Raw genomic sequence first — 26,360 nt, forward strand, 5'->3', positions numbered from 1 at the left:
CTCTCTGAGCCCTGCACTCATTTCTCCAAAGCATGGGGAAGTTTAAAGTGGAAACTTTAAAATGAACCCCACGCTCACCCTAGCTTAAGAATTCCCCAGACCAGCCCTGACTTGCTGTGTGATCTTGGGCCAGCATCTCCACCCCTCTGATCACTGGTGCTGTTTGTAAAAATGAAAGGTCTATTCTCTGCAACCCCACTTCTCTCCCGTCAATCAATACAGAAACCCCTTGGCCCTTAGAGCAAGTCTAGGAAATACAGACATTCAAAGTTGCCAGTGGGATTTCTGAACAAGAAAGAGGTTGGGGGGCGGGGGGCTGATCCAAAGCTGTCCTAGAGCTTTGGGGAAGCTAAGGACCCCAGCTTGTGCCGCATATCCTGGCCACCACCTTCAGGGCATAAAAGATTTGGGGAGAGTTCTGATGTCTTGGGAGCTAATTTTGCAGATTGCTGCTTTTAAACAACCCCAGGTTCACTGGAGCCATTTTCCGAGATCATATCTGTGACTCACTGCTGCCTCCTGCATATTTGTGTCTGTGTGCGTTGAGTGTGGCAAGGGGCATATCAGGGACCTCTGGCCTTGATCATGGTGTTTTGGGGGCATGTCCATGGTGGTCTGCGTTGTCTCTTCCCTTCCCCTGGTGTCCCTGCTGGGACAAGAGTTTTCCCTATTCTTTTGGGGCATGACCTTGGATGTGATGGGGTGTGGACACAGTGGTCTGTGCTCTGCCCTCCCTTCCCTCGGCCTCACTTTCATCCTACCTGCCTCCTCTTACAGACTGTCATCCCGGATGTCCCTCAGCCCAGGATATGCGAGCTCTGACACTGTCTCTGACTGAGATCTGAGCCACCAAGAAAGAGGAAACAGATGAGGCCAGAGAGAAACGGGGTCGCGGGTGTGGGAAGCACTAGGCAGGGAGAAGAAAAGGAGATTTCCCCCCACATACATGTCCACCATGCAGTAGGGACAGTTGTCAAAACAAACCCGGACTCTCCCTTCCCCCTTGAACACTCGGGGACACGAAGTACAAAGAGCAGAGTGACCTTTGTAAGTCATGGGGTGGCAGCGGGGGAGACCCAGGTCTGCTGGCCCCTTCTGGGGCCGCTACCTCCAGAATGCTGCCTACCCAGGGGAAACTGAGGCCCTATGAAGGCAAGAGGGAGGGGAGCCCCACGGAGAGGGTCAGTGGAGTCCTAAGGAGAGCAGGACCAGAGCCAACACACCCCCATTTCCAGAGGACCCCTGGGATCTGCAGAGGGTTAGGGGTGGGGAGGGGAGGGACTGGCCTATGGCGCACTCTGCAGGGGGCACCAGGCATGGTAGTGCCAGCTCCTGCCTCTTTCCTGGGTGCCGGGTTTCGGGGTGGCCAGTGGTTCCAGCAGACTTCTCTGTTTCCCCGCCGTGTACAATAGCTGTCGCTTTTCTCTCTCTTCTCTCTCTTTCTCTTTCTTTCCCTCCTCCCTGTCTCTCCTGCCCTCCCACTCCTCCCCCCGTCTGTCCTAGGCCTGCCAGTGGTCCCCGCGGGCTATGTTTCACCCCACTGGTGGCACGCAAGGCCGAAGAGGCTGCCGATCCCTGGTATAACTCTGCCTGCTGGGCTGGGCTGGGCACCATCCCCCAGAGAGCCAGGAACGCACTAGCCTTCCGGCCCTCGCAGACAGAAAGGTTCTAGGTTAGCTCTCAGGACCTCGCACATGAGCTCGTGGGGCTCTGCAGCTTGTGGTTCATGCTGGAGGCAGGGACTGACTTGAGAGAAAGGTCTGGTTCTTCTCAGACATCTACTTCCCTTTCCCCGTGTGTCAGCAGACCCTTGGAAACAGGCCCCGAGTGGGCTCTGCTCTCCAAGGTCACATAGGAAGTCCCAGTCCCCAGGAAAGGGGCCAGGGACTGGGGTGATCCCAGGCCAGCACCTCTGTGCAGGCTGGTGGTGGACCAGCAACTTGTTCCCTCTTCCGCCCCAAACTCAATGCTGCTTCTAAGTAGTGTCTTGTCAGAGCAGACGCTGCTACAGGAAGGGGGAGACCACCCCCTACCCGGCTCCAGGCCAAGCACACCCCCTGACCCTCTCCCCGCCCTTCCCTCTCCAGCTATACATGGTGCGTACCATGTTAGAGTCGCTCATCGCGGACAAGAGCGGCTCCAAAAAGACCCTCCGCAGCAGCCTGGATGGGCCCATCGTCCTGGCCATTGAGGATTTCCACAAACAGTCCTTCTTCTTCACACACCTGCTCAATATCAGCGGTGAGCGGGGACAGGGACAGAGGGGATGGCAAAGCCTAAGACAGATGCACAGATAGAGTACACAGAGACACAGACATATACATACATACAGAGATATACAATACACACAGACACAGAGATGAACATAAATATATGCACACATAGACATATAATATATAAATATAGACATACAGATATATAGAAATACACAACACACAAATATACACACAGATACACATATGCATGTAGAGATAGATAACAGATAAAATAGATACACATAACATAAATATACACATAACATATATGTACACATCTATAGATACAAACACACAGGTATATATGCAAATGTACATACATACACACACAGATACATATGTGCCACAAATACAAACATGCAGCTTGACCAGCAGTGATAGGGGTGGTGCCAGGATGGAACTTGGGGTACACAAGCCCTTTGAGCCTCTCCTTCCTCTATCTGGGCATGTGCTTGTAACGGGAGCTCGTGACTGCAGCTAGACTCTAGACCCCAAGGCCCTGTCCAGACCTTTACTGTCCCCTCTATTATGGTGATGGGGAGCATGCAAGGCAGTGCTTTACTTCAGGGGTGCAGAGTCAGTGTTGGAGCCAAAAGCACAGGCAGAGGGTGGGTCAGGTCAGGGGACCTGGAGCCACCCAGTCTGGCTGCAAGTCTGCACTCGGGGATCTGCCTGGCCACCATGTGGTTTAGCTGCTTTACTTTTGTGTTCTTATTTGGGGTCCACATCCAGCAGTGCTCAGAAGATGCTCGGGCTGCCAATACAGAACAGGGGCACTCAGCCTGTTGAGTTTGCTCCTCAGCTTCTTGAACAGGGCACATCTGCTTTCTTTTGGGGGGTGGGGCACACCTGGAGGTGCTCAGGAACCATTCCTAGTGCACTTGGGACCATACAGGATGCTGGAGTTTGAACCTAGGTTGGCTGCACGCAGAGGAAGCATCCTCCCTGCTGTGCTCTTGCTCCGGCCCTGGTACTCATGCTTTTCACTCCTGATTTGAGTATTCTCAGGAACGTGTTGTCTGGGGGATGAGCGTCTCAGCCTACCATCACTCTGGGGACAGGCCATGCATATGGGAGCCAGGGACCTCCTCAGTGACGGGTCCCTGTCCTCCCGTGCCCAGAAGCCCTGCAGCAGTGCTGCGATCTCTCCCAGCTCTGGTTCCGAGAGTTCTTCCTGGAGCTGACCATGGGCCGGCGGATCCAGTTCCCCATCGAGATGTCCATGCCCTGGATCCTCACTGATCACATCCTGGAGACCAAGGAGCCATCCATGATGGAGTGAGGGTCGGGTGTGGGGAGACTGGGCCCAGGCAGGGGTTGGGGGATTTGGGTCAGCCACATGACTGTCTGACCTGCACATTCTGAGGCACCCGTGAACCCCAACAGCTCAACCCTTCCCCAGTTATAGCCCCCACCGACATCTGGGTATCCTGGGCCTTGGGGACTGTCTGTTCCTGGGAATGGCCAGTATGTCCTGCAAATCCCAAGGGGCTGGCAGGGTTCCCCAACAGTGTGCCATCCACCTCCCCTCCAGTCCCCCAGCCAGGCAGGCCCATATCTTCCTCACAGGTGATCTACCTTCCCCAGAGAAGGCTGTGACTGTGTGTCCCCTCCCCCCCAGATATGTGCTATACCCACTGGACCTGTACAACGACAGCGCCTACTATGCCCTCACCAAGTTCAAGAAACAGTTCCTCTATGATGAGATTGAGGCCGAGGTAAGTGGCACCTATGTCCATCTGTCTGTCCATTTTTTATCTACCTATTTGTCTTTCCATTCATGGACATATGTCTATTCATCCACCCATCCCATTCACCCATTTGTCTCTACCTTTTCAATCATCTGTCCTTCCATCTATCCAAACATCTGTACATCATCTATCTAGTGATTTCTCCATCTGTCTGTCCATATGTCTTTCCATCTCTCAATTTATCCATCTGCCTGCTTGTTCTGTCTGTCCATCCATCAACGCCACTCTTGCACATCCTGTGACTTTGGTGGGGCAGAAACAGGGAAATGGGCTGCTTACAACTCAGTAGCCTGCCTGTGATCTCCAGGCAAAGCCCAGTGCCAGTCCCCCAAACACCTCTAGGAGGGACCCCTGAGCACAGAGCCAAGGATACCCTGACCACACAGTTCTACCAACAAGACACAAGGCTGGGCCCTGTGGAGCTGAGGGTCAGTTGAGGCACTCTCTTTCTTCCCATCCCCTGTGTGCAGGAAGCCAGGCTTCATCCACCTTCTGCCTGGGGACAGAAGCCTCTTACCAAAGCCTGGACCAGTGCGGTGTACTCAGGCCATGGCTGTCCACTGCTGGCTGAGCACAGAGGCCACAAAGGCCTGCCAGATGGGCCTGGAATAGTCAGGTAGGTCCCCAGAGGTCTGAGTGGACCCTGGGGCCTACCTGTGTTGTCTTTGGCTGCTGAGGACCCTATGTTCAGCTTAGAGGCCAGAGCTCTATACTCAGCAATCCTGGCTCATTCCCAATGTCCCATGTTGTCCCTCGAGCCAGCCAGAAATGATCCCTGAGTGCAGAGCCTGGAGTAAGTCCTGAGCACTGCTGGTGGCTCAAAACACACTAAAAATGACCAATACTGGAGCCATAATACAGCAGGAAGGGTATTTGCCTTGTATATGACAGATCCTACAGACCTGGGTTTGATCCCCTGCATCTCATATGCCCCATCGCATCCCTACCCTGAACTAGCCAGGAGAAACTTTTGAGTGCAGAGCTAGGAGTAAGCCATGAGCATTGCTGGGTATGCCATGCTCCCCCCAAAAAAGTGGGGCTGGAGCTATAATACAGTGAGGAAGGAAGGGCATTACCTTGCACACAGCAAACCCAGGCTCAATCCTGGGCATTCCATATGGTTCCATGATCCCTACCAGGAATAATTCCTGAGTGCCAAGGCGGCAGAAGTAAGCTCTGAGCACTATTAAATGTAGCCCCAAAACAAAAACATACCCAAAGACAATGAGAGCTCTGGGTAAAATGGAGTCTGTTAGGCAAAAAGTTGGGAGAATGAGAAATAGGAGTCCAGTCCTTCTCTATAGAGCCACCCCTACCATCAGCCTGTTTGGTCTTTCACATGCTTGATGCCACTGTTTCGGTTCCCTGGGCATCACCTGCAGCTGCTACTGCCTGGGGTGCAGCAGATCTCAAGCTACAAGATAGTGTAGTTTAATAAATAGTTTCTTTTTGTTTGTTTGTTTTTTGGGGCTACACCCAGTGACACTCAGGGGTTACTCCTGGCTATGTGCTCAGAAATTGCTCCTGGCTTGGGAGACCATATGGGACGCTAGGGGATCGAACTGTGGTCTGTCCTGCCGGACAGGACTGCTCCGCACCACAGCTCTGGCCCCTGATAAACAGTTTCTAAACCAAAGTCATTGAGGTTCTTACATTTGCTATTTGCAGGGGTCAGTGAAGACAGGGCGGGTAGGCCAGGAGGGGCTGGAGAGGGCCTGAGGAGTGGGAGCCCTGCTGTTATTAAAGCACCATCCCTTCCTGGCACCCCCTGAGGTATGTCCCCATGTCTCCATGGAGGATCCACAAGACTTTCATGAACTTGGCATTAGCCAGTGACTGACTCCTCATATAGTAAGTTGCAGGGCCCCTTGGCTGTGCTTCCAACGACACAGTCCATAATCTACACAGCCTGTCCAACACAGCCGCCCAGACTGACCATTCTCTACTGTTTTACAGGTGAACCTGTGCTTTGACCAGTTCGTCTACAAGCTGGCAGACCAGATCTTTGCTTACTACAAGGCCATGGCAGGCAGGTAGGAGAGCCATGGCAGAGTGTCCCAGGGTCTGGAGGGGTACAGGGGCTCAAAGGTGGGACAGGGAAGCAGGTTACTGTTGGTCATGTAGGCAGAAAGATTCTAGGACAAAGGGACAGTGTGGGGAGACAGGTGCTGTCATTTGCTCCCTACCAGGGGTGCATTCAAAGCCACAATTTTATATTTGGTCTTGGGGTGGGATTGGAAGAGGCAGCTTTGGGGGGGGGGTTGGCATAGTGGTAGTACAGAGGGTAGGGGACTTGCCTTGCATGTAGCTGAACTGATTTGAAATCCAGCATCCTTTATGGTTCCCTGAACACCGCCATGAGTCATCTCTAAGTGCAGAGCCAAGAGAAACCCTGAAAACCACTGGATTTGGCCCCAAAATAAAATCAAACTCAAAAAGCAGCTTTGTGGTTCTATTGGTGCTGGAGTTAGGTGTACAGTGGTGGTACAGGAGAAGGTGGAATATTGACATTGTCCTTCTTAGCAAAGATCCAAATGCCCGAGTTAACTTTGAGGCTTGTCCCAAGCTTGGTGGATTTGCTCCCAGAGGAAGACAGGCTGGGCTTACTTGTTGTGGTCACACAGGGGCTAAAGGTCTCAAGAGCAGTGATGGAAGAATGTGATGGAAGGTGTGCCCAGCCTGTCCCTGGGACATGCCATGTGCAGTCTCGCTGCCCAGTGCTTGTGGGTGCTCAGGCTGGGGCAGCTGGGGAGAGGTTTCCAGGTCACACACACTATACTAGCAAACTCGCTGTGACGGAGACACACCAGAACTGTCACCTGGCCATACCACGTCCAGTTTTTTTCTATGACCTCCTGCAATATGATCCCCTGTTGCCTTCTCCAGCAGGTATCTGCGGGTTTTGGTTACATGTGGCAGCGAGCTGGAGGCTGGGCAAAAGCATAGAGGGAGAACCATATAGGTCAGCCCTGCCTATGGGAAGAGACTACATGGAGCCTGTCTTGGAAAACACTGTTGCTGCTTTATATTTGGGGTGGGGGGGGGAATTGGGCCACTCCTGGCGGCACTCAGTGATTTTTCCTGGATCTGCACTCAGAAATCAAACCTGGCAGGCTCTGGGACCTTATGAGATGCCGGGGATTGAACCCGGGTCTGTCCCAGGTTGGCTGAGTGCGAGGCAAATGCCCTACCACTGTGCTATCGCTCCAGCCCCTGTTGCCACCTTGATTAAACAATAGGAAGAGATTAACTGGTAGAATGAAGGTTAATAGGTTTTACTTTGCACTTTACTTTGCACTGAAATAGCACTTGAGCACATGAGCAGTATATAAGTGACTGAACAGCCATCTTCATGGAAATCCCTAAATCTTCAAAATCTTGTGTGCTAGAAACTAAAGCCCATACCCTCACTTCAGACACTCTGGTAGCTCTAGTGGCCACTGTGTGGAACATTCTAGAATGTCCTACATTTGTTGTTCTGGGCGTTTCTGCAACTTTCTATCATAGAGAAATGATGTGCCCTCTTATTGGGGCTTCCTGGGCTGTGCTAAGTCTGGGCACCCTGGACTCACTTTGCCATTTATTTTTGCTGTTCTTCAGAACCCCTTCCTTCCTCCTTCTCTGGGGGGTCATGTTCAAAGCCCCCAGACCATCTGCCTTTACTCTAGCAAGCAGAGACAATAGTGCCTGAAAAAAAACCATTTCCACTGTCAGCCCCTAGGTTGTTCTAAGAACCTTTTCAGTGGGACTTTCCTCTCACCCACTCAACCCACAAAATCCTGTTTATGCCCATCAGAGCCATTATTGCTGTCTGTTCCCTGGCCTCACCATGAAAGATTGTAATTGTTCACCTGAGCCATAGGGCTTCTGGGAGCTTAGACCCACTTTTGCAGATGTGTTGCATATATGTGCATAGGGATGCATGTGTGTGCATGTATGAGCACCTATGTGTGTGCAGGTGTGGATGTCTATGCTTGTATGTGTACACACAAATTTGTATGTGAATACACATGTGCTTGTATGCACATCTGAACACACATGTGTTTGTGTGTGAGCATGCTAATTTTGTATGTAGGCGAGTGCATGTGTGTACATGCATTTGTGTGCTTTCATGTATGCATGTATGAATACTTGTGTGTTGTGTGTGTACAAGCGAGTATACATATGTTTGCATGCATAGGAACATGTACACATCTCCCTCGCAGCAATTAAATGCTTCTGTTCTCCACTTGTCCAGCCTCCCTCACTAGGGCATATATATATGCCCAGCAGGGACAGGACTTTTCCTGCCCAGGGCTGAGAATGTCCCTGGGGCTGACTCAAGAAGATGCTTGACTCAAAGGTGCTTCTTTGGTCAAGTGCTCTTTCCCTCTTTTACTGAGAAAACTGGTTCTGTATAGTGAGTTTCTAGGGTGAAATAGAATGCGAAAAACTTGGCTTAGGAGTCAAGAAAAGTTAGGCATGGGCCGGGCGGTGGCGCTAGAGGTAAGGTGCCTGCCTTACCTGCGCTAGCCTACAATGGACCACAGTTTGATCCCCCGGCATCCCATATGGTCCCCCAAGCCAGGAGTGACTTCTGAGCGCATAGCCAGGAGTAACCCCTGAGTGTTAACGGGTGTGGCCCAAAAACCAAAAAAAAAAAAAGAAATATAGATATAAACGCTGGTGCTGGGTGGGTGGATGTATGGCCTGCAGCTGCATAAGTGGCTACCACATTCTTCTACTGTGTTGGTCAGTGCCACACTGTTGTTGTTTTTTTCTTTTTTGGGTTTTTGGGCCATACCCAGTGACACTCAGGGGTTACTCCTGGCTATGCACTCAGAAGTCGCCCCTGGCTTGGGGGACCATATGGGACGCTGGGGGATCGAACCGCATTTCGTCCTAGGCTAGTGCTGGCAAGGCTAGCACCACCGTGCCGGCCCCACACTGTTGTGTTAATAGAAAATAAAGTGTCATGGCTGCCATGGCCTGAAGCTATATGAATGGGTGCCAAGGCCTGCAGTAGGTACAGCCGGCTGAGTGACCCCCCCAAATTCCTTCCTGTCACATTCACTATCCTTGTTTTGCTGTGATTTCACCAGTGTCCTATTGGACAAGCGTTTTCGAGCTGAGTGTAAGAACTACGGGGTCATCATTCCCTACCCACCGTCCAATCGCTATGAGACGCTGTTGAAGCAAAGACACGTGCAGGTAAGTGGGGTCCTGTGAGGGGGTGGGCGGAACAGGGGGGTGGCCCAGGGTTCACTTTAAGCCCTGATGAGCATGGGGTAACCATGCTCTGGAGGCCTGGAACCTCAGCCCTTCAGTAACTGTGCTCTGGCCAGCATTGCACCCCAAGCCTCTCTGTCTTCATGGACACAGGACAGCCATCAGAATGGATGTTTGTTTCAATGGATGCTGAGTTATGAACAGATCCAGGCTGGGGGGTGGGAGCGGCTGCTTTAGTGCCTGTAGTTTCTGTTAACTTTCTGCCCAGTTTTGGGGTACATATCTGCAGCAGTGCTCAGGACCACTCAGCAGTGCTGTGGGGGGAAGGGATTGAGTTTAGTACCTCACACATGCTCAGCAGGCACCATTCCAGCCATATGAGCCATCTCCTCCCCCTCTATTCACCTGTGACCCGGAAGCAAAGGAGATGTTACTGGGACACCTCCTCTGCTCTAAAGTGGGAGCATGAGCTGGGCAGACAAAGTCAGGATCCTGCAAAATTTTTCCCTGCTTCTGGACTATGGTGCTTACTCCATGGGGGAGAAACTTGAGTGTAGGGATAGGACCATGCTGGGCATAGAGGAGGGGTGACCTGGGACCCCTTACCCCTAAGCTCAGTGTGCCCATCTTCCACCTGTCAACATTGAGGTCCTGAGCTTTTCCTCCCATATTCAAGAAGCTTCCTTCTGGGAGGGGAGTGTCTTAGGGGACAACTGGTTCATTGGTAGGAAGTTATCCCGTGAGTAGACAAAATGAAGCATTTTGTTTTGTTTTGTTTTGTTTTGTTTTGGGACCACACCTGGAGGTGCTCAGGGTTTACTCCTAGCTCTGCATTTAGGGATTCATTCCTGGCAGTGCTTGGGGGACCATATGGGATGCCAGGATCAAAACTGGATTGGGGGGCTGGAGAGATAGCATGGAGGTAAAGCGTTTGCCTTGCATGCAGAAGGTCGGTGGTTCGAATCCCAGCATCCCATATGGTCCCCTGAGCCTGCCAGGAGCGATTTCTGAGCATGGAGCCAGGAGTAACCCCTGAGCACTGCCGGGTGTGGCCCCCCCCCAAAAAAAATAAACAAAAAAAAAAACCTGAATTGCCCGCATGCAAGCCCAGTGATCTAACCTCTCTGCTACTGCTCTGGCCCCAAAACGAAGTGTTTTAAGAGTCATTCTTGATGCACAACTCAGTACATACAGCAGGTGCTCAGCTAGTGTTTGTTATAACCTGCAAGTTGATATTCCTTTCACCTTGTTTGTGTTCCTCTGGGTAGGGCCCAGATTGGATGCCACCAATCTCCCTCTTTTAAATTTCTGCCTGCAAAGGGAAACAGTAGGTAATCAATCTTGCTAACGGAATAGTGCAGCCTAGTGGTCAAACGAGGGCCAAATTTCTGCACCCTCTATTGCCACCCTTTCTCTCCAGTGTATGGGTCAATAGGTCTCTTGACTCCTGCTATTTCAGATCTGCAGGATGATTCAGACATCTATCCCACTTTCATCGCCAAGCCATTGCTTTCTCCAATATTCTTTCCTATCCACAGACCCATGCCGATACCACAACCAGTGATGCTCACAGAGCACACACAGCATATTCATAAGCATTCTTCATCTGTCATGCTGAAATGTACACGTTTAATACAGATACATTTGGGGGAACTGGTGATAATACAGCTGGTAGGGTGCTTGCCTTGCATGCAGCAGACCTAGATTCAATTCCTGATATGTCATGCAGTTCCCGGAGTCCACCAAGTATGATTCCTGAGCACAGAGACAGGAGTACGCCCTGAGCATTGCTGAGTGGGGCCCCAAAACAAACACTAAAACAGCCTTTTTCAAACTCTGCTGTGTTTCTTACCTGAGAGTGAGTGCAAGTACTCTGCTTCCCTTTCCCCTCGCCCTCTTCAACCTCAGCACAGACCCCCTATGACATAAATGTACCCTCCTGAAGAAAAGAGATAAAGAAAAGAGAAAGCATTTGCTTTGCATGCAGCCAACTGGGGTTCAATCTTCAGTATTCCATATGGTCCCTTGAGCACTACTAGGAGTGATTCCTGAGCACCACTGGGTGTGGCCCCAAAACAAAAACAAAGCATTGCTATCCAGAGACACTGTGTGTCTGGAGTGTGTCTGGGCTTTGGTGCCCAGTCTCCAGTCAGGATTGACCCAGGAGACCCTTCACCCCAGTGCTCCTTCTCCATGTTCATGTAGCTTCTGGGCAGATCCATCGACCTGAATAGGCTCATCACACAGCGCATCTCGGCGGCCATGTATAAATCCCTGGACCAAGCCATCAGCCGTTTTGAGAGCGAGGACCTCACGTCTATTGTGGTGAGGAGTGACCCAGGGAGGACACCCATGATCACTCACGGTGGGATCCTTGATGGTGGGCATAGAGGGGGGGATGGGTATGAAAAATCCTGAGGGACAAAGCTGTGTGCCAGGTAGTGGACACTGGGCTCGGAACTCTGCAGAGGGGCCCAATGGCTACTGAACCACCTTACTGGGATTCCCTCTGCTCACTTATACCATTGGGGTTGACTGAGGCAGCCCCCCCCCAAAAAAAAAAAAAACAGCCCCAGGAAGCTGGTTTTCCCAAACATGCTGTGGCCAGCATGAAGTTGTGGTCCCTTTTCCCAAAAGCTTCATCTCCGATGAGCCGGCCCCCGAGGCAGCTGTGGGTATTGAGTGACCTCTGCCCCTGCTTACTGAGCCTGTACCAGGGATGCTGTCATTTTTCACTGGGGTGCTGTAGGGTTTCCCTCTCAGCAGGGACCACCCTTCGGCAGGAGAGAGAGGAGCAGTCAGGAAGTGCATGTTTACCTGTGCAAAGGGATAAACTGCCGCACATGTGCTTGTGCTCGTGTGGGCCTGAGCTCACCCTGGCTTCCCCGAACCCCGGGCAGGAGCTTGAGTGGTTGCTCGAGGTGAACCGCCTGACCCACCGGCTTCTGTGCAAGCACCTCACACTGGACAGCTTCGATGCCATGTTCCGCGAAGCCAACCACAATGTGTCTGCACCCTACGGCCGCATCACCCTCCATGTCTTCTGGGAGCTCAACTTTGACTTCCTGCCCAACTATTGCTACAATGGCTCCACCAACCGGTAAGGGGGGAACTGTGCAGACTGGGGGCCCAGGTGCAGCCACCCCGCTGCATTTCCCTTCCTCTCTGCACTCATCCACCGACCCACCACCCTGCCTTTGTCTCCATGGAGACACTCGCACCAGCTTCCTGTTCCAAACTAGGGATACAGAGGCCGGAGAGATAGCATGGAGGTAGGGCATTTGCCTTGCATGCTGAAGGACGGTGATTCGAATCCCACCATTCCATATGGTCCCCGGAGCGATTTCTGAGCATAGAGCCAGGAGTAACCCCTGAGCGCTGCCAGATGTGGCCCCCCCACCAAAAAAAAAAAAAAACTAGGGATACGGAGCTGCAGGAGAGAATAATGGCACCTAGAAAGTTTCCCTTCTGTGCTGGGGCTCAGGCAGGAGGAAAAGGTCTAGAAGAGGGACCTGAGTAATGAGAGTACAGTGTATGGCGTTTGCTTTGCATGTGGCTAACCTGGGTTTGATCCCCGAGCCTGTCAGGAGTAATTTCTGAGTGCAGGAACGTGAATTGCCCCTGAGTACTGCCAGGTGTGGCCCAGCCCCTTCACCCCCCCCCAAAAAAAAGAAGAAAAGGAACAGAGGGAAAGGCTCAAGTGTTTGGAAATTTCTTTGGGGGCAGGCTGGAGGGCACACACCTAATGATATATTCCAAGTTAACTCCTGGCTTTGCACTCACGATTCACTCATGGATGTGCTCAGAGGTTACTCCTGGCTCTGTGCTCAGGAACCATATGGGATGCTGGAGGTTGAACATGGGTTGGGCATGTGCAAGGGAAGTGCCCTCCTACACGAATTCACTCTAACACCAGAGAAGAATTTTGAATGGGCGATGCAGGAAATGGTTTTGAAATGTATATTATGACTCTATAGCGAGCCTTTTGTTCCCATTCGTGATGCTTTGATGCTTTGAAGCAGGAATAACGCTGCTCAGTAAAGACCAATCTGGACCATGGTAGATGGAGGGCACCCTGGTCACCCCTTGCCTTGAAATCACCCAGAAGCCCCAAGGGTCCCTGTTTGCAGGAAGAAAACATGAGTTAAGGGGAGAGTGTGTGCAAAGCATGAGAAAGCAGCAGTGGATGGGCTGCCATGCCACTTGCCCTGAAGAGAAGTAGGTGACCCCACTAACTCCTGCCTGTCTGTCTTGTCCTAGTTTTGTGCGAACAGCCATTCCCTTTACCCAGGAACCACAGAGGGACAAACCAGCCAATGTACAGCCTTACTACTTATACGGGTCCAAGGTAGGTGTGTGGCACGGGTGGAAGGCAGGTGTGTTAGGGACCGATAAAGGCACAAGCAAGACTCTTTCATCCACCTTTGTTGGGTCACTTCATTGCCGAATCGGGCAGGAAGTTTGGGGGGTGCTTGACTGAGGGGAGCAGGGCAGAGGGGCTTGGGGATTTGATACTTGTCAAGGTTGTCCTTCTGTTTCTTGCCTAGGCCACCTGCTTGCACAGGTACAAGCCTGTGCATGGATGGAGTGAGATGGGGGTATTTCCAGGCAGAAGCTGTTGTATGTGGTGATGGGGCTTTGTTCTAGCTGCCCATCCATAAGTGGGGATGGAAAGGAGGGTCCCAGAGACCCCCAGCCCTATACTGTGTGTGGAAGACCTTCTGGGCAGTGGGGCAATAGGGCAAATAAAAAGTGACCTTACAATAAGGTGGGTCCTTTGATACTGTGTTCACCAAAATGGCAGGTCAATCCTGGAATAAGGCATCTCATACTTTCGGGGGGGGAGGGGGGAAAGGCCTCTATCTTAACTCAGAGTCCTTCTTTATTTAACACCCCACCTCCCAAATCCCTGCCAGGGATCATGGTGTAAATCACACACCCCCTTTTCCCTTTCCACACCAGAACCAATTTATTGAGATTGAAGTTGTCATTTTATTATTTTGAATTTTTTTCTGAGAGGTTCATACCTGGTAGTGCTTATTCCTGACAATACATTTAGAAATCACTCCTGGTAGTGTTTGGAGGAGCCTATTGGGTGCTAGGGGTTGAACTTGGATCGGCTACTTGCAACACAAGTTTCTTCCCTGCTGTACTATCACTCTGGTGCCTGAAATCATGATTTAATCTTGATCTGGGTCCGGGGACAGTCTTCCTTCAAACACCAAAGTTTGGAGGCATCTCCAGCTGAAAAGCTTGGCGGGGAACATGCTATACCCAGCCTGGTGGGTGCCCAAAAGTAGAGTCACTTGCAGGAGACAGATATGGGGGTAGGAGTGTCCACACTTGTTTTTAAAGAAGCTCTAGAGGAAGCGGGGTGCTTTCGAAACATGAAGCAGCTGCCAGGTCCCCCTTCTACCCCTTTATCACTAGCCCAAATGAAACAAAATGGCCAATGGCCCTCACTCTTCACTTGCTAAGGCTTCTGCATTGGAAGCCTCTTGGTCCACCCCAGTTTCTTCCTCTGCCTTGGCTGCCACTGTGGGACCCATCTCCACCAAGGGCAGACCCTGTGGCTCCTCCTCCTGCTGATCCAGCGCTGGCACCTCCTCAGGCAACTGTACCAGCCCATTAGCTTCCTCCCTGTGGCCAGCCCGGTAGGACCAGCGTGGCTCGTGGCAGCGGATGCACCAGAACTGCAGGCAAATGAAGGCCAAGACGGCAATGAAGCAGGCCAATAGGATGGCCATGAGCACCCAGAGCGAGAGCTCGGACTCCACCAGGGTGCTCCTGGGTACCAGTGGTGTCTTATACAGGATATGGAACATAGTGCAGTGGTGGCCCAAGTGGACAGCTGCCCACTGGACAGCTGACTCACAGGAAGTAGAGTGTGGCTGGTACCAGATGCTGCAGCAGCAGAGAGCGGATGGTACGAGGCACCTTCTTGTCCTGGAAGCTGAAGTGCAGGAATCTCAAGAAGATGCTCTTTCAAGAAGGACTGTAGGCCACGTGGTAGAAATCTGCCAGTCACAGTTTGGATGGAGACCAGGAGATGACAGTCCCTGTGAATGACACGTTCCCCACCTCAAGATTTATCCTGGTCCTGGAACCAGAGTTGGAACCATATTCTTGCTCACAGCCCTCTAGCCCCTGCTCAGCCAGCGTGCAGGTGGGGACCAGTGAGCCCACCCTGCACCCTCCATTTGATTGACCGGCCTATAGAACTTTCTAGCAAGAAACAGCAAAGCATGGTTCTGGAGTGACAATACAGCAGGTAAAGAACCTGCCTTGCAGACCACCAACCCAGGTTCCATCCCTGGCATCCCGGAGTATTATGGATATAGTCTCCCCCACCAACAAAAAGCAGAACAGAAGCCCCCATTGGGATAACTCAGGCCAACACCAGTACCTTTGGGTCTCAAGAAGAGCCCCCCACAGTCTCCTTCACGGGTTCAGAGCCTTTTAATGCAGCATCAAAAAATAAAGAAGGGGCCGGAGAGATAGCACAGCGGCATTTGCCTTGCAAGCAGCCAATCCAGCACCTAAGGTGGTTGGTTCGAATCCCGGCGTCCCATATGGTCCCCTGTGCCTGCCAGGAGCTATTTCTGAGCAGATAGCCAGGAGTAATCCCTGAGCGCCACCGGGTGTGGCCCAAAAACCAAAAAATAAAATAAAAGGAAAATGAAAGAGGGTGTTCAGCCTCATCTTCCCCTCAAAACCCCCAGGTCTGTGGCCTTCAAGTCAAGCTTTAGTTTTACCTAGAATTGCTCTCTGGACCTTCTGTCTGAGCAAAGGCTCTTGGCTTCTAGATTTGGTTTGCCACACATAAGCTACTTGATTTCTCCTAGGAACAACCCCATCACCACCACCATGCTTGTGTTCTGTTGGTATTTTCAGAACTCAAGGTGCCCAGAAAAGGCATGTCCTGGGTCATGCCAGTGGGCAAGCACCCAGCTCAGCATATTTCCACTCAGACCAGTAGTCTTGCCCTGGAGGAGAATGAGGCTGGGAGTCAGCGATTATTAGCTGTGTGGCAGGCCTGCACAAGACATGACCCACAGCCCTTTATCTCCCTTCGCTGTCCCCTCGCCCTGCAAGCTAGAGAAGCATCTGGTAGAAGAGCAGTGCAAGATCATTGAGCTATGAAGAGAAGGAGGCAGGGAAACCTTCAGTTGGAGGTTTCCAGAGGCAAGACTTGAGGGGGGCTTAGAAATCCAGTAGGCATAGCACAAAGCAGGGGCAAGAACCACTTTTGGGGGGCCATACTTGGCAATACTCAGGGGTTATTCCTGACTCTTTGCTCAGGGATCACTCTTGGGTGGGGCTCAGGGGACCCTATAAGAGTCTGGGGATTGAACCCAGGTTGACCTTGTGCAAGGAAAACACCCTCCCTGCTGAACCATCACTCTGGCCCCAAGAACCCACATCTCTTTTCGTTGGCAACTTTGGTTTAGGAGGCCACACCTCGTGGTTGGCTCAGAGGGCCATATGGGTGTCAAAGATCAAACGTGCCTGCAAGACAAGTCCCCTGCTGTACTGTTTTTTCGTCCGCCTCCCACTACAGCTGTCTTCTATGTGCTCGATAGCACCCTCTGTTGGAGACCTCGTCTCTTAAACCCATTTATATTGGGGATCAGCAGTGTCCACTGTGCAGACTGGTTTTTCCTCCTGTGGGCACCTTTTTGGTTCTTCTTGTGTTATATGAGCACCCCACCAGGAGTTATCTCCAAGTGCAGAATCAGAATACCTGAGCACTTCCAGGTATGGTCAACCCACCCCCAACCCCCACGGAAAACAAACCCAAAACTCCTATTTGTAGATTGGCGACTTGGATGCTGAGCCCAGCCAGCTGACATCTGTCTATCTGACCCATGATGAGGGACAGGGCTTGCTCCCCAGAGTTCTTGCATTGCAGGGAGGTTCCTGGACAATGCAGAGAGATTTTTTTTAATAATATCTTTATTTAAGCATCATGATCACAGACATGATTGTAGTTGGTTTTGTTCATAAAAATAACACTCCTCTTTACCAGTGCAACCTTCCCACCATCAATGCCCCCCATATCCCTCTTCCCCCACTCCCTGCCTGTATTCAAGACAGGCATTCTACTTCTGCAGAAAGATTTTTTTTTACTCCTTGTTTTTCTAAGGCTGAACTACAAAGGGTAAGAAGGGGGGCTGGTTCCTTTGCTTTTAAAGCCCTCCAGAAAAACAGGTGAGAGAAGGGACAGGATGAGGGTTTAATTGTCACATGAGTGTCCCCACGCCATCCCATGGGTTCTTTTATGTGCCCCACTCTGCATCCCACACACCCCAGACAGACACTCCCCACTGCCAGCACTGAGTTTCTTTCATTGTTCACGTCTAGCACACCACATATACACACATTCTAGTCAGAATCTTCCACCAAGAATAGGGGGTCCATTTTCCCCATGAACCCTTCTTCCCATCAACCCCTTTAGCAGTTGGTACATTTGAGGACTCCCAGCTTTCTGGATGTGCAGTGGGAACCATTTTCTGCCTCAGATGTGCCCCTTTGCCCGTGCCTTTGTGCCCCTGTCTTTAGGCTGCTCCTCTGAGGAAGGAGAAGCCATTGGCATGTCCAGGGGACAGTCACTGAGATGCCTTACCTGCTGGCAGCTGTGTTTCCTCAGAGGGTTAGAGCCCCAGGTGGGCAGCCAGCTCCAACCAGCTGCTCTGTCCCTGCTCCTGCTCTGTCCGTGTCCCTCTCTGAGTAATCCACAGTCGCCCTCCAGCACTCATTATTCACGGCTCCAAAGCAGCATCGTTCACCATGGCAACCAGTAGGCATTGTATGCCTTGCACGAGGATATCGGGGATCCACAGGGAGGGCCCTGCCTGTTGCTTTTGCCTAAAAAGAAAAAAATGCAAAGCTAGCCTCAGCATGTGGATATGTGGAGTTCTTAGTGGCGTCCACATTCTTCCCCTTTGGGGTCCCTTCTGCAGCTGACTGGCACAATGGTGCCAGCATCAGCTCTTCCAGCCCCCTTTCTCCACCTCTGCAGCTGATCCCTAGCTTCTGGCACCTGTATCTCTCTCAGTTTACTGAACCCGGTCTCCATAGTGCCCATACCTCTGGGCCAGAGTTCTGTGGTCAGAGAAACCAAGGAGGGTGGAACCCGGAGCTGAAGCTCACTAGACCCCCCTGTAGACCTTATTCGGGGTCAATCTAAAAATCCTTCCTCAGATTCAGCTGCAGCTTGAGCCTTCAATCGAAGCCTGCTTCTCAAGGCAGGTCTTTGTAGACTGGAGCTTTGATCAGTGATGGAGGAGTGCCCTCAGATGCATGGTAGGTGTCTTGGAAAGAAGAGAAGTGACAGTATGCAAGAGGACTAAGATGGATGCAGAGAATGGTATGAGACTGCCATTACCTGGGCCAAGAGCTAGACAGATGAAGAACCTTCTAAGATTCCCAGTACTTTTTTTGGGTGGGGGGGGGGGGGGAGGATGGTGGGAATGTAGGACCACACCAGGCTCAGTGCTCAGAGTTTGGTCCGCATGGTGGTATTGAGGACTATGCAGTGTGGGAAATTGAACTTGGGGCACCATGTGTCTTAGCTGCTCTGTTATTACCCTGGTCCATACATTTCTAGGTTTCAAGCCTCCATGTTTGTAGCACTATCATGCATGGCTAAATATGTCAGTCCACAATGAGTGTGTGGGCCATGGGGCTCTCTAGAGACTGTCTCCCCAGTTCAGGTGTGCCACAGTTTGATCATGATAGTAAAACTCCAAAAACTCAGACCTCACCATGGAGAACATTTGGACATGTTCTTTTTTTGTTTTGTTTTGGGGTCTCAAACCTGGCGGCATTTAGGCTCCTAGCTCTATGCTCAGAAATCGCTCCTCGCAGGCTTGGGGGACTATATGGGATGCCGGGATTCCAACCACCACTATCCTTCTGCATGCAAGGCAAATGCCCTACCTCCAATATTTGGACATGTTCTGCATCTGTAGTCTCATTTTAGCCACTCTGCAACTCTTAGTGATAGGCCATATGAGTGTGTGCAAAGGAAGAAACTGAGGCTAGGAGCGGTTAAATATTAGTGTCCAAGCATTTACATTGTGTCGCAAAGTGATGATCACTGACCTGTGACCTAAACCCAAGTCTATTGGTCCGACCATGGGCTCCTGACCCTTTGATGCTCTGAGCCTCTGTGTATTCCCTAGTCCCACCAATCTTATCCAGTGACAGCCAACAGAAGCCATACATGCCAATTATAGTCAACTGCTGTCAGTCATAGTAAGCCACAGCTAGCCAGTCAATAACTGCCAACCACAGTCATTAATACTCATCAGTAATGAATAGTCATTGCCCTGTATTTGACATCTCTGGAGAGTTGGAGAATGAACTTCATAACCTAATGGATTCCAGACTGGTGGGGATAGGCCAGAAAGTAATAAGCTACAGATAGAAGACTGTCACCTATTGAGAGTAGCCAAGAGTCATGGGGGAAATCCCCTGTTCATATGGGGAAACTCAGATGACCAGAGCTTCAGCTTCTAGAGCCTGGAGTCCAAGTTTGCAGCCCATGGGAACTCAACAGCAACTTGGCCACCAACACCAATGTTGGTATCCCAGCTTTACTTACTTCGTTTTGGGGCTCTACATAGCAGTGTTTAGGGCTCACTCCTGACTCTGTGTTTAGGGGACAACCTGGGGTGCAAACCTGCCATATAAGGCAAGAAGCATATTAGTTCATATAAGGCAGCTCCCTCCCCTCTGTACTATTTCTCAGCATTAGTTGTCCCAGCTTAAAAGATATATTCTAGGGCTCTTCCCCCTCATTACTGGTATCAGCAACTTCACCCCAATGCCTATGATTTCACTTCCAGTCCCACCATATCTTGTGGCCCCCAGGCCAGAAGTATCTGCTTGTTCCTCTTTCAGTTCCCCAGAGATGCATTTTCTCATTGGGATTTCCTTCTGCTGCTGGGAGACTTCCCTGCCTGGAATTGTGGCCCATCAGGCCCATCATGCAATATGAATGTGCTCCTTTCTCTGCAAGTGACATAGAGAAGGCTAGAAACACAGAGCCCTGGATGGTCAGGCTGGATCTCAGAGACATTACGGTCAGTGTTTGTGAAAGGACCAGGCTCATCTTGGTAGACATCTGCTGATAGAGGCACCATAGCCTCCATCACATGTGCAGGAGCCCCCAAAAGCTGGAAGAGTGGGGGCAGAAAAATTCGTCCCCAGTGCCTCTGGAAGTGGGGGTGGTCACTGTCACTGTGTCCAGGGACACTTTGGATGATGGTGTCTGGAACTAGGAGAGAATCAGTGTCTCTAGTTTGGGAGCACCCATGGGTGATATTTTGGTACAATGGCCACAGAAAATCAGTGAACGCAGATGGCCTTCCAGGAGAAAGGAGTCAGATGGCAGCAGTGGATGGGACACTGCATGTGCCATCTAGGAGCAGATGGAACAGGTGCCTTAAAGACGGAAGACATAGCTCATCAGGTGGGCTTGGCTTTGCCAGCAGAAGCCCGCTTGGTCCCCTGAGAACCGCCAAAAAAATAAAGAAGCAAGAAGGCTGGTTTCCTCCCCAAACTTGTGCATGGCCAAGAAATGCAGTGTGGTCCTCAATATACCTACACTGCATTGAATGCAGCAGCTCAAGATTGATCTACCTCCAAGCCCACAAGACCTCACATAAAGGAAGTTTGAGGTGCCAGCCCCTACAGCGCTCGCCACTATGACCCAGGGACCATCTCAGTCATGCCTTGGTCATGCCCCGGAGCCGGCAGTGCAGCACAGTCACTCTGGACATCTAGTCTGCTTTCTGCAGAGTTTACACCTGCCTCTCGAGTGTGATCCTGGGCTGGTGGGACTCAGATAGCTGCCAGGCACATCAGAGAAAGGGGGTGAACTATGAGGAATGAGAAACGTATTTTGCTACTCTGGGGACATTCTAAAATAGTCTTATCCGAGAAGCAGAAAGAACTGCTTGCAAAGTCTGTTTGCCTAATCAGTTGGTCTCCAGGTTCAGAGCCTCATCTAAATACTAATAAATCAAACAGTATCCCCAGCAGCAGATAGTAGTCTTTGGACTCAGCAGTGGTTAAAACCAAAAATGTATAAGTTATGTATATTTAGTGACAATTTATTTTAAATTCCATATTTAGGACCAGAGAGATAATACAGTGGGGAGGCACTTGCCTGGCAAGTGGCTATCCCAGGTTTGATCTCTGGCATCCTACATGGTCTCCAGAACTCTGCCAGGACTGATCTCTGAGCACCAAGACCAAGTCCTGAGTTTGTTGGATGTGGCCCCCAAAAAGCTCTATTTAAAGAGTCACCATCGGATTTGTGGGAATTGCCAGCTCAAATTTACCCTATTTCCCTTTATAAAGGTCTGTTTTGACTTTTAAAATATGAATTTATATGTGTGTTTATCTATCTATCTATCTATCTATCTATCTATCTATCTATCTATCTATCTATCTATCTATCTATACAGATAGACAGAGTGAGCTCTATTTCCAAAAATGTATGTCACACATTATTAGAGCTCTAATTCCTGAAACTAGGTATTTTTCTTTTTGTGGGGTCACAAAATAGTTTGTTTAGTGTAGTATGGGTTGAATCAAACGGGGTTTTGGGGAGTCACCCAGAAGTGCTCAGGACTTACTCCTGGCAGGTTTGGAGGATAGAAATTGGGCCAGCTGTGTGCCAAACAGGCATCCTATCCACTCTACTATTGCTCTGGCCCTTTGTTATTTTGTTTCGGAGTCACACTCATATGGACTGCCATAGGGTGACTGTGTGCAAGGTATCTTACTCTCTGGTTTGGTTTTGGTTTTTAAGTAAATAAGCCTTGCTGTGCTCAGGGCTTATTTCTGTCTATGTGCTCAGGGTTCTCACCCAGTGGGCTCTTGGGATCACATGGGGTGCCGGGGATTGAACCCAGCAAGTGCCCTGACCATTCTGACCCCCCCCCCAACCTGAGTTTTAACTCAGCCATCCTAAACTAGATTGTTATAGGTATTAAGGGTTGCTGATATTTTTACATGAAAATCTATGTGTAACTTTTGATCTCCCTGAAACTTTAGGATAATCTGCTCTCACACAGGAATTCTGACCTGTAGTAAGCACCCACACCCTTGTAAGCTGTGTAAGATATCCATATTATATGCAGTATTCTTATAATAAAGCTATATTAACAAAACCATAGGGGCTAGAAAGATAGTACCAGAGTTAAAGTACTTGACTTGCATGCCACTGACCAGGATTCAATCCCTGGATATTCCCAATCCCGGCCAGCAATGATCCCCTGAGCACAAGCCAGGAAGAAACCCTGAGCAACTACAGAGTATGGTCCAAAAATCAGGGGGAAAAAGTTAGGATGCATGCATCCATTTAGGAGCTGCATTGTTGAGATTTTATTTTATTTTGTTTGGTTTTGGGGTCACACCTGGCAGTGCTCAGGGGTTACTCCTGGCTCTACCCTTAGAAATCACTCCTGGAAGACTGAGGGGACCATATGGGATGCTGGGATTCTACCACCTTCTTTCTGCGTGCAAGGCAAACACCCTACCTCCATGCTATCTCTCTGACCCCAAGATTTTTAATTTAATTTTTTTTGACAGTTTTGTATCCATGTATTTTTTAAAAGACAATCAGCTGAGGAAAAGTAGCCAAGGTGTTAGTTCCCTATGGAGGGAACATTCTCATGGAGTTACTGTAAGGCTAGGTCTGTCCACTTCATTTCTTGTTCTTTAACTGATTCTGTGGTGCCACCGTTGTCCTGTTCAGGTTAAGGAAGCTCATTCAGTGGTATTGCAACATCTTCATAAGGTAGTTTATCTTCTCGCCAAGCATCATCAATCAAATCCAAGATCCTTCCATCTCTCTGAACCTCACTGTCCATTCTCCTGTAGCTTTGGTTGTGTCAACTTGGGACCCAGCTGGAGTGGGCTCCCTTTTAATTTTATTTTTAACAAGATGACCTGTTGCCCTGTCCCTCAGTACAAGGTCAGCTGTGGTTTCTATGGTCCTAGGTAGCTGTTGTGGCATTGTCCAAGCTGGTCTGCAGGGCCAGAGCGATAGCATAGCAGGGAGGACATTTGCCTTGCATGCAGCTGACCTGGATTCCATCCCACATCCCATTTGGTCCCCTAAGCACTACCATGGTAATTCCTGAGTGCAGAGCCAGGAGGAAGCCCTGATCACTGCCAGGTGTGACCCCCAAACAAAAGCTGGTCAGCAGGGCTGACTGGACCCTGACACAGCTGGCAGATGGTCACCCCATATCTGAGACCCTCTTGCTTTCTTTTTTGTCTCTGCCAACCCTCAGAAAGTGCCCCGGCTCCCCTACTCCCACATTTTCTCCATAGGGCCCAGCCTGGTGCTGAGCCAGCAGGTTAGAGGAGTGCCCTTCGGGGGTGCGTGTGTGCCTGCCCCCCACTGCATGTGTGTGTTCACTCCTGCATGGGTGTGGTGGACTGGGGAGCGTGTGTATTGATGAACATTTGGATTTTCTGGGGTACTTTTTTTCCCCTGCTCTGGTCCTTGCTCCACATCTGAATTGGTCCAGCACCCCTTGTGGGGGTCAGTCTATCCATCTGCCTGGCCTCCTGCCAGGCTATTCCCCTGGGCAGGATCCTGTTGGGCTTCCTGGCCTGGCAACTTCTTGGGGAACAAGGGAGACTCTGAGGAATGGGGGGGGGTTCTTTTTACCTGGAGCTCCTGGTAGTGCAATTCCTGTAGCCACGTGGTCCATTTCCAGAAGAGGCAAAATGTGGAACGGCACATGTCTTGGGTACTTGTGGGGGCCAGACCACAGGGCAGAGGCTGTACTTGGTGGACAGAGCCCACCTATGTGTCCTCTTTTTTCACAAATGGACTGAGCAACAGGATAGATGTCTAGGTGGTACTACCACCATAAGTGCCAGACCCAGGTGTATCCTGTCCCAATCATTTATCCTCTTGAGGCAGCTTTGTTTCCCCTGAAAGAGCTCCACATTCTGGTGCAATAGCACATCAAGAGGCCTGGGCTTGAGCTCAGGCCCAGAACTCTGGTCTGGGGTTTCAGACTGAGACAGAGTGAGGATATAGCCTGGCTTGGAAATGGGGAGATGATGGAGTCCCCTCAACCCCTGTCAGCAGTGGGAGCTGGGAATTCCCAATGCACCAAGATCTTACTTATAGGCCCTTTGAAAGGGGGCACAGGAGAAAGTATTTGGCAGCAATGATGCCCCCACCATGCCCACTTGGGGCTGATACCTTTTGAACCCTTATTATTCAGGGGTCCCCAAATTGAATATTGTGAGTTTTCCCTTTACAATAAGGTCCTCTGATTGGAGCCCTCAGAACAGTGTCATGTTCAGAGCAGGTCATGTTTCACATTCGGCCTGGTCTGGCTTGATTTTACCTTCCTTTAAGGGCACCAAAGGGGCTTGGTACCTCCAGTCCTCTAGAACCACTTTCCATCACCCACCATGCCCCCAGGAATTTCTTTTATTGAACAGGGCAATGCACTTGATAGCCTAAACTCTCTTTGTCCCTTGAAAGGGTTTTTGTTTGTTTGTTTGTTTGTTTGTTTTTGAGTCACTAAGGAAGACTTTGTGCTGAGGGGACATCATCACACCCAATGTTTGAGATAGTTCAAGACTTAGGAGGGGAAATGACACTTAGAATTCAGAACTGGGGCCGAAGAGATAGAACAGGGATCAGCGCTGCCTGCTTTGCATGCACAAGACCTGGAATTCAGTCTCTTTCTGACTCAGTGCCATTCTAGTGGTCTACTAAGAATCATCATTAGTGGCCCCAAAAGTATCCCTGAACATTGCATGGAGACACCACCACAAAAATAGAGCGAAGGTTTGAGGTGAAGTTTTTCTGCCCCTGTGGAGAACGGAATCCTCTCTGCAGCCCATGGTTCCAGCGATTAGGTTTGAGCGAGGCTCAGCTGCCTACAAACTGCATGGCCTGGATACAAGGTCTCAGGTCTGTTTCCTCGTCCCTCAGTGGGGTGCAAATGCTTCTGTGGGTGAAAGGGGGAGATAAGAAGCTTGAAGGTAGTCCTGTGTTCCCCAAGATTTTAGAAGTTGCCAACTTCATGAGGGTGCCTGGGAAGGGGATGTTGAAGGAACCCAGGGGTTCCCCAGCAGCACCCTGAGCTCTACTCTGTTTACTCCACACCCTCAATTCCAACACGCCTACTTTTGGCCCTCTGCCCTCAACATAAGGGGCCCTGAGTCAGGGCGACCCTCTTATCTCATAGGCCCTTCAGCCTTAGAGGCCCCCTCAGGTCCTCACGGTCTCCTGACTCCCTCATAGTCTACTTTTTCAGAGATGGAAAAAATTCGGAGTGGAGGAATGGAAGTAAGAGGTACCAGAGATGGTATCTGAACCACTGGGAATAAACTTTTGTTTCCCTGCACCTTGTGAAAGACCTGGGACAGTAGTGGGGGTAAGAGTCTGTTATGGGGCCACGTTTTTGGACTCTCAGGCCCTCCTCAAAGAGTTCTCTTCCCATACCTGCTGCCTGCTTCCTGCTGAACCTCCCACATCACTGTGCCTGACTTTTGTCTTCCAGCCCCTCAACATTGCCTACAGCCACATCTATAGCTCCTACCGGAATTTTGTGGGGCCCCCACATTTCAAGACCATCTGCAGACTCTTGGGGTACCAGGGCATCGCTGTGGTCATGGAGGAGTTGCTCAAGATCGTCAAGAGCCTGGTAGGGAAGGGTGCCCCCACTGTTGACCCACCCAGGGCACACTCACGGGGACCCCATCTCTCACCACCCACCAACAGCCCCAAGAGCTGCTCTATCTGGAGGGTCCCTCTGACCAACACAGTTGTATTTCAGGGGATCCCTCTGGCCCCCAGCATTTCAGTTGTTTTCTGAGCCTGAACTCATCCTGTCTTTGAACTTGAGGCCCAGTCGGGGCCTGTGTCAGCACTTATCCAGCGTTGCACTTCTGGGGAAAAGCGGGGCCCCTGGCTGTTAACTCCCTGCCTCCTCCTGGGGTCACAGTAGACATTGGTCATCAATTTCCTTCCCCACACCCTTATGACCCCAGTTGCAGGCAGCTTTAGCCTGTTCCTTCCATCACAGATCCTTTGAACATCTCCCCCTGCACCCACTTTCACATACTAATCATAGCTGGTGCAAATCAA

At 50.7% G+C, this 26,360-nt stretch overlaps 2 protein-coding genes and 1 pseudogene across 5 annotated transcripts in view; 1 reads left to right on the forward strand and 2 right to left on the reverse strand.

Annotated features, from left to right (window-relative positions):
- CYFIP2 (cytoplasmic FMR1 interacting protein 2) overlaps positions 1-26,360 on the forward strand; it is a 91,007-nt gene that overhangs the window by 43,016 nt on the left and 21,631 nt on the right. For 2 of the 4 annotated variants that reach the window (XM_049775687.1, XM_049775689.1), the window contains exons 16-25: positions 1,504-1,578; positions 2,088-2,241; positions 3,377-3,533; positions 3,877-3,973; positions 5,963-6,039; positions 9,088-9,196; positions 11,420-11,539; positions 12,115-12,314; positions 13,475-13,562; positions 25,774-25,917. In XM_049775687.1, coding sequence (XP_049631644.1) covers positions 1,504-1,578; positions 2,088-2,241; positions 3,377-3,533; positions 3,877-3,973; positions 5,963-6,039; positions 9,088-9,196; positions 11,420-11,539; positions 12,115-12,314; positions 13,475-13,562; positions 25,774-25,917 — 1,221 coding nt within the window. The remainder of the gene's footprint in view (positions 1-1,503; positions 1,579-2,087; positions 2,242-3,376; positions 3,534-3,876; positions 3,974-5,962; positions 6,040-9,087; positions 9,197-11,419; positions 11,540-12,114; positions 12,315-13,474; positions 13,563-25,773; positions 25,918-26,360) is intronic. The other 2 variants (XM_049775690.1, XM_049775691.1) reach the window with 1 other exon arrangement.
- On the reverse strand, positions 14,614-18,006 carry FNDC9 (fibronectin type III domain containing 9). The gene is given in 3 exon segments (XM_049774499.1): positions 14,614-15,075; positions 15,077-15,314; positions 17,981-18,006. Coding segments are annotated over 3 exon segments (666 nt in total). The 3' UTR covers positions 14,614-14,673.
- Positions 22,837-23,140, reverse strand: LOC126012007 (anaphase-promoting complex subunit 13-like; annotated as a pseudogene).

Source organism: Suncus etruscus, chromosome 6 (genome assembly GCF_024139225.1).
Source record: "Suncus etruscus isolate mSunEtr1 chromosome 6, mSunEtr1.pri.cur, whole genome shotgun sequence".
NCBI classification, from domain to species: domain Eukaryota; kingdom Metazoa; phylum Chordata; class Mammalia; order Eulipotyphla; family Soricidae; genus Suncus; species Suncus etruscus.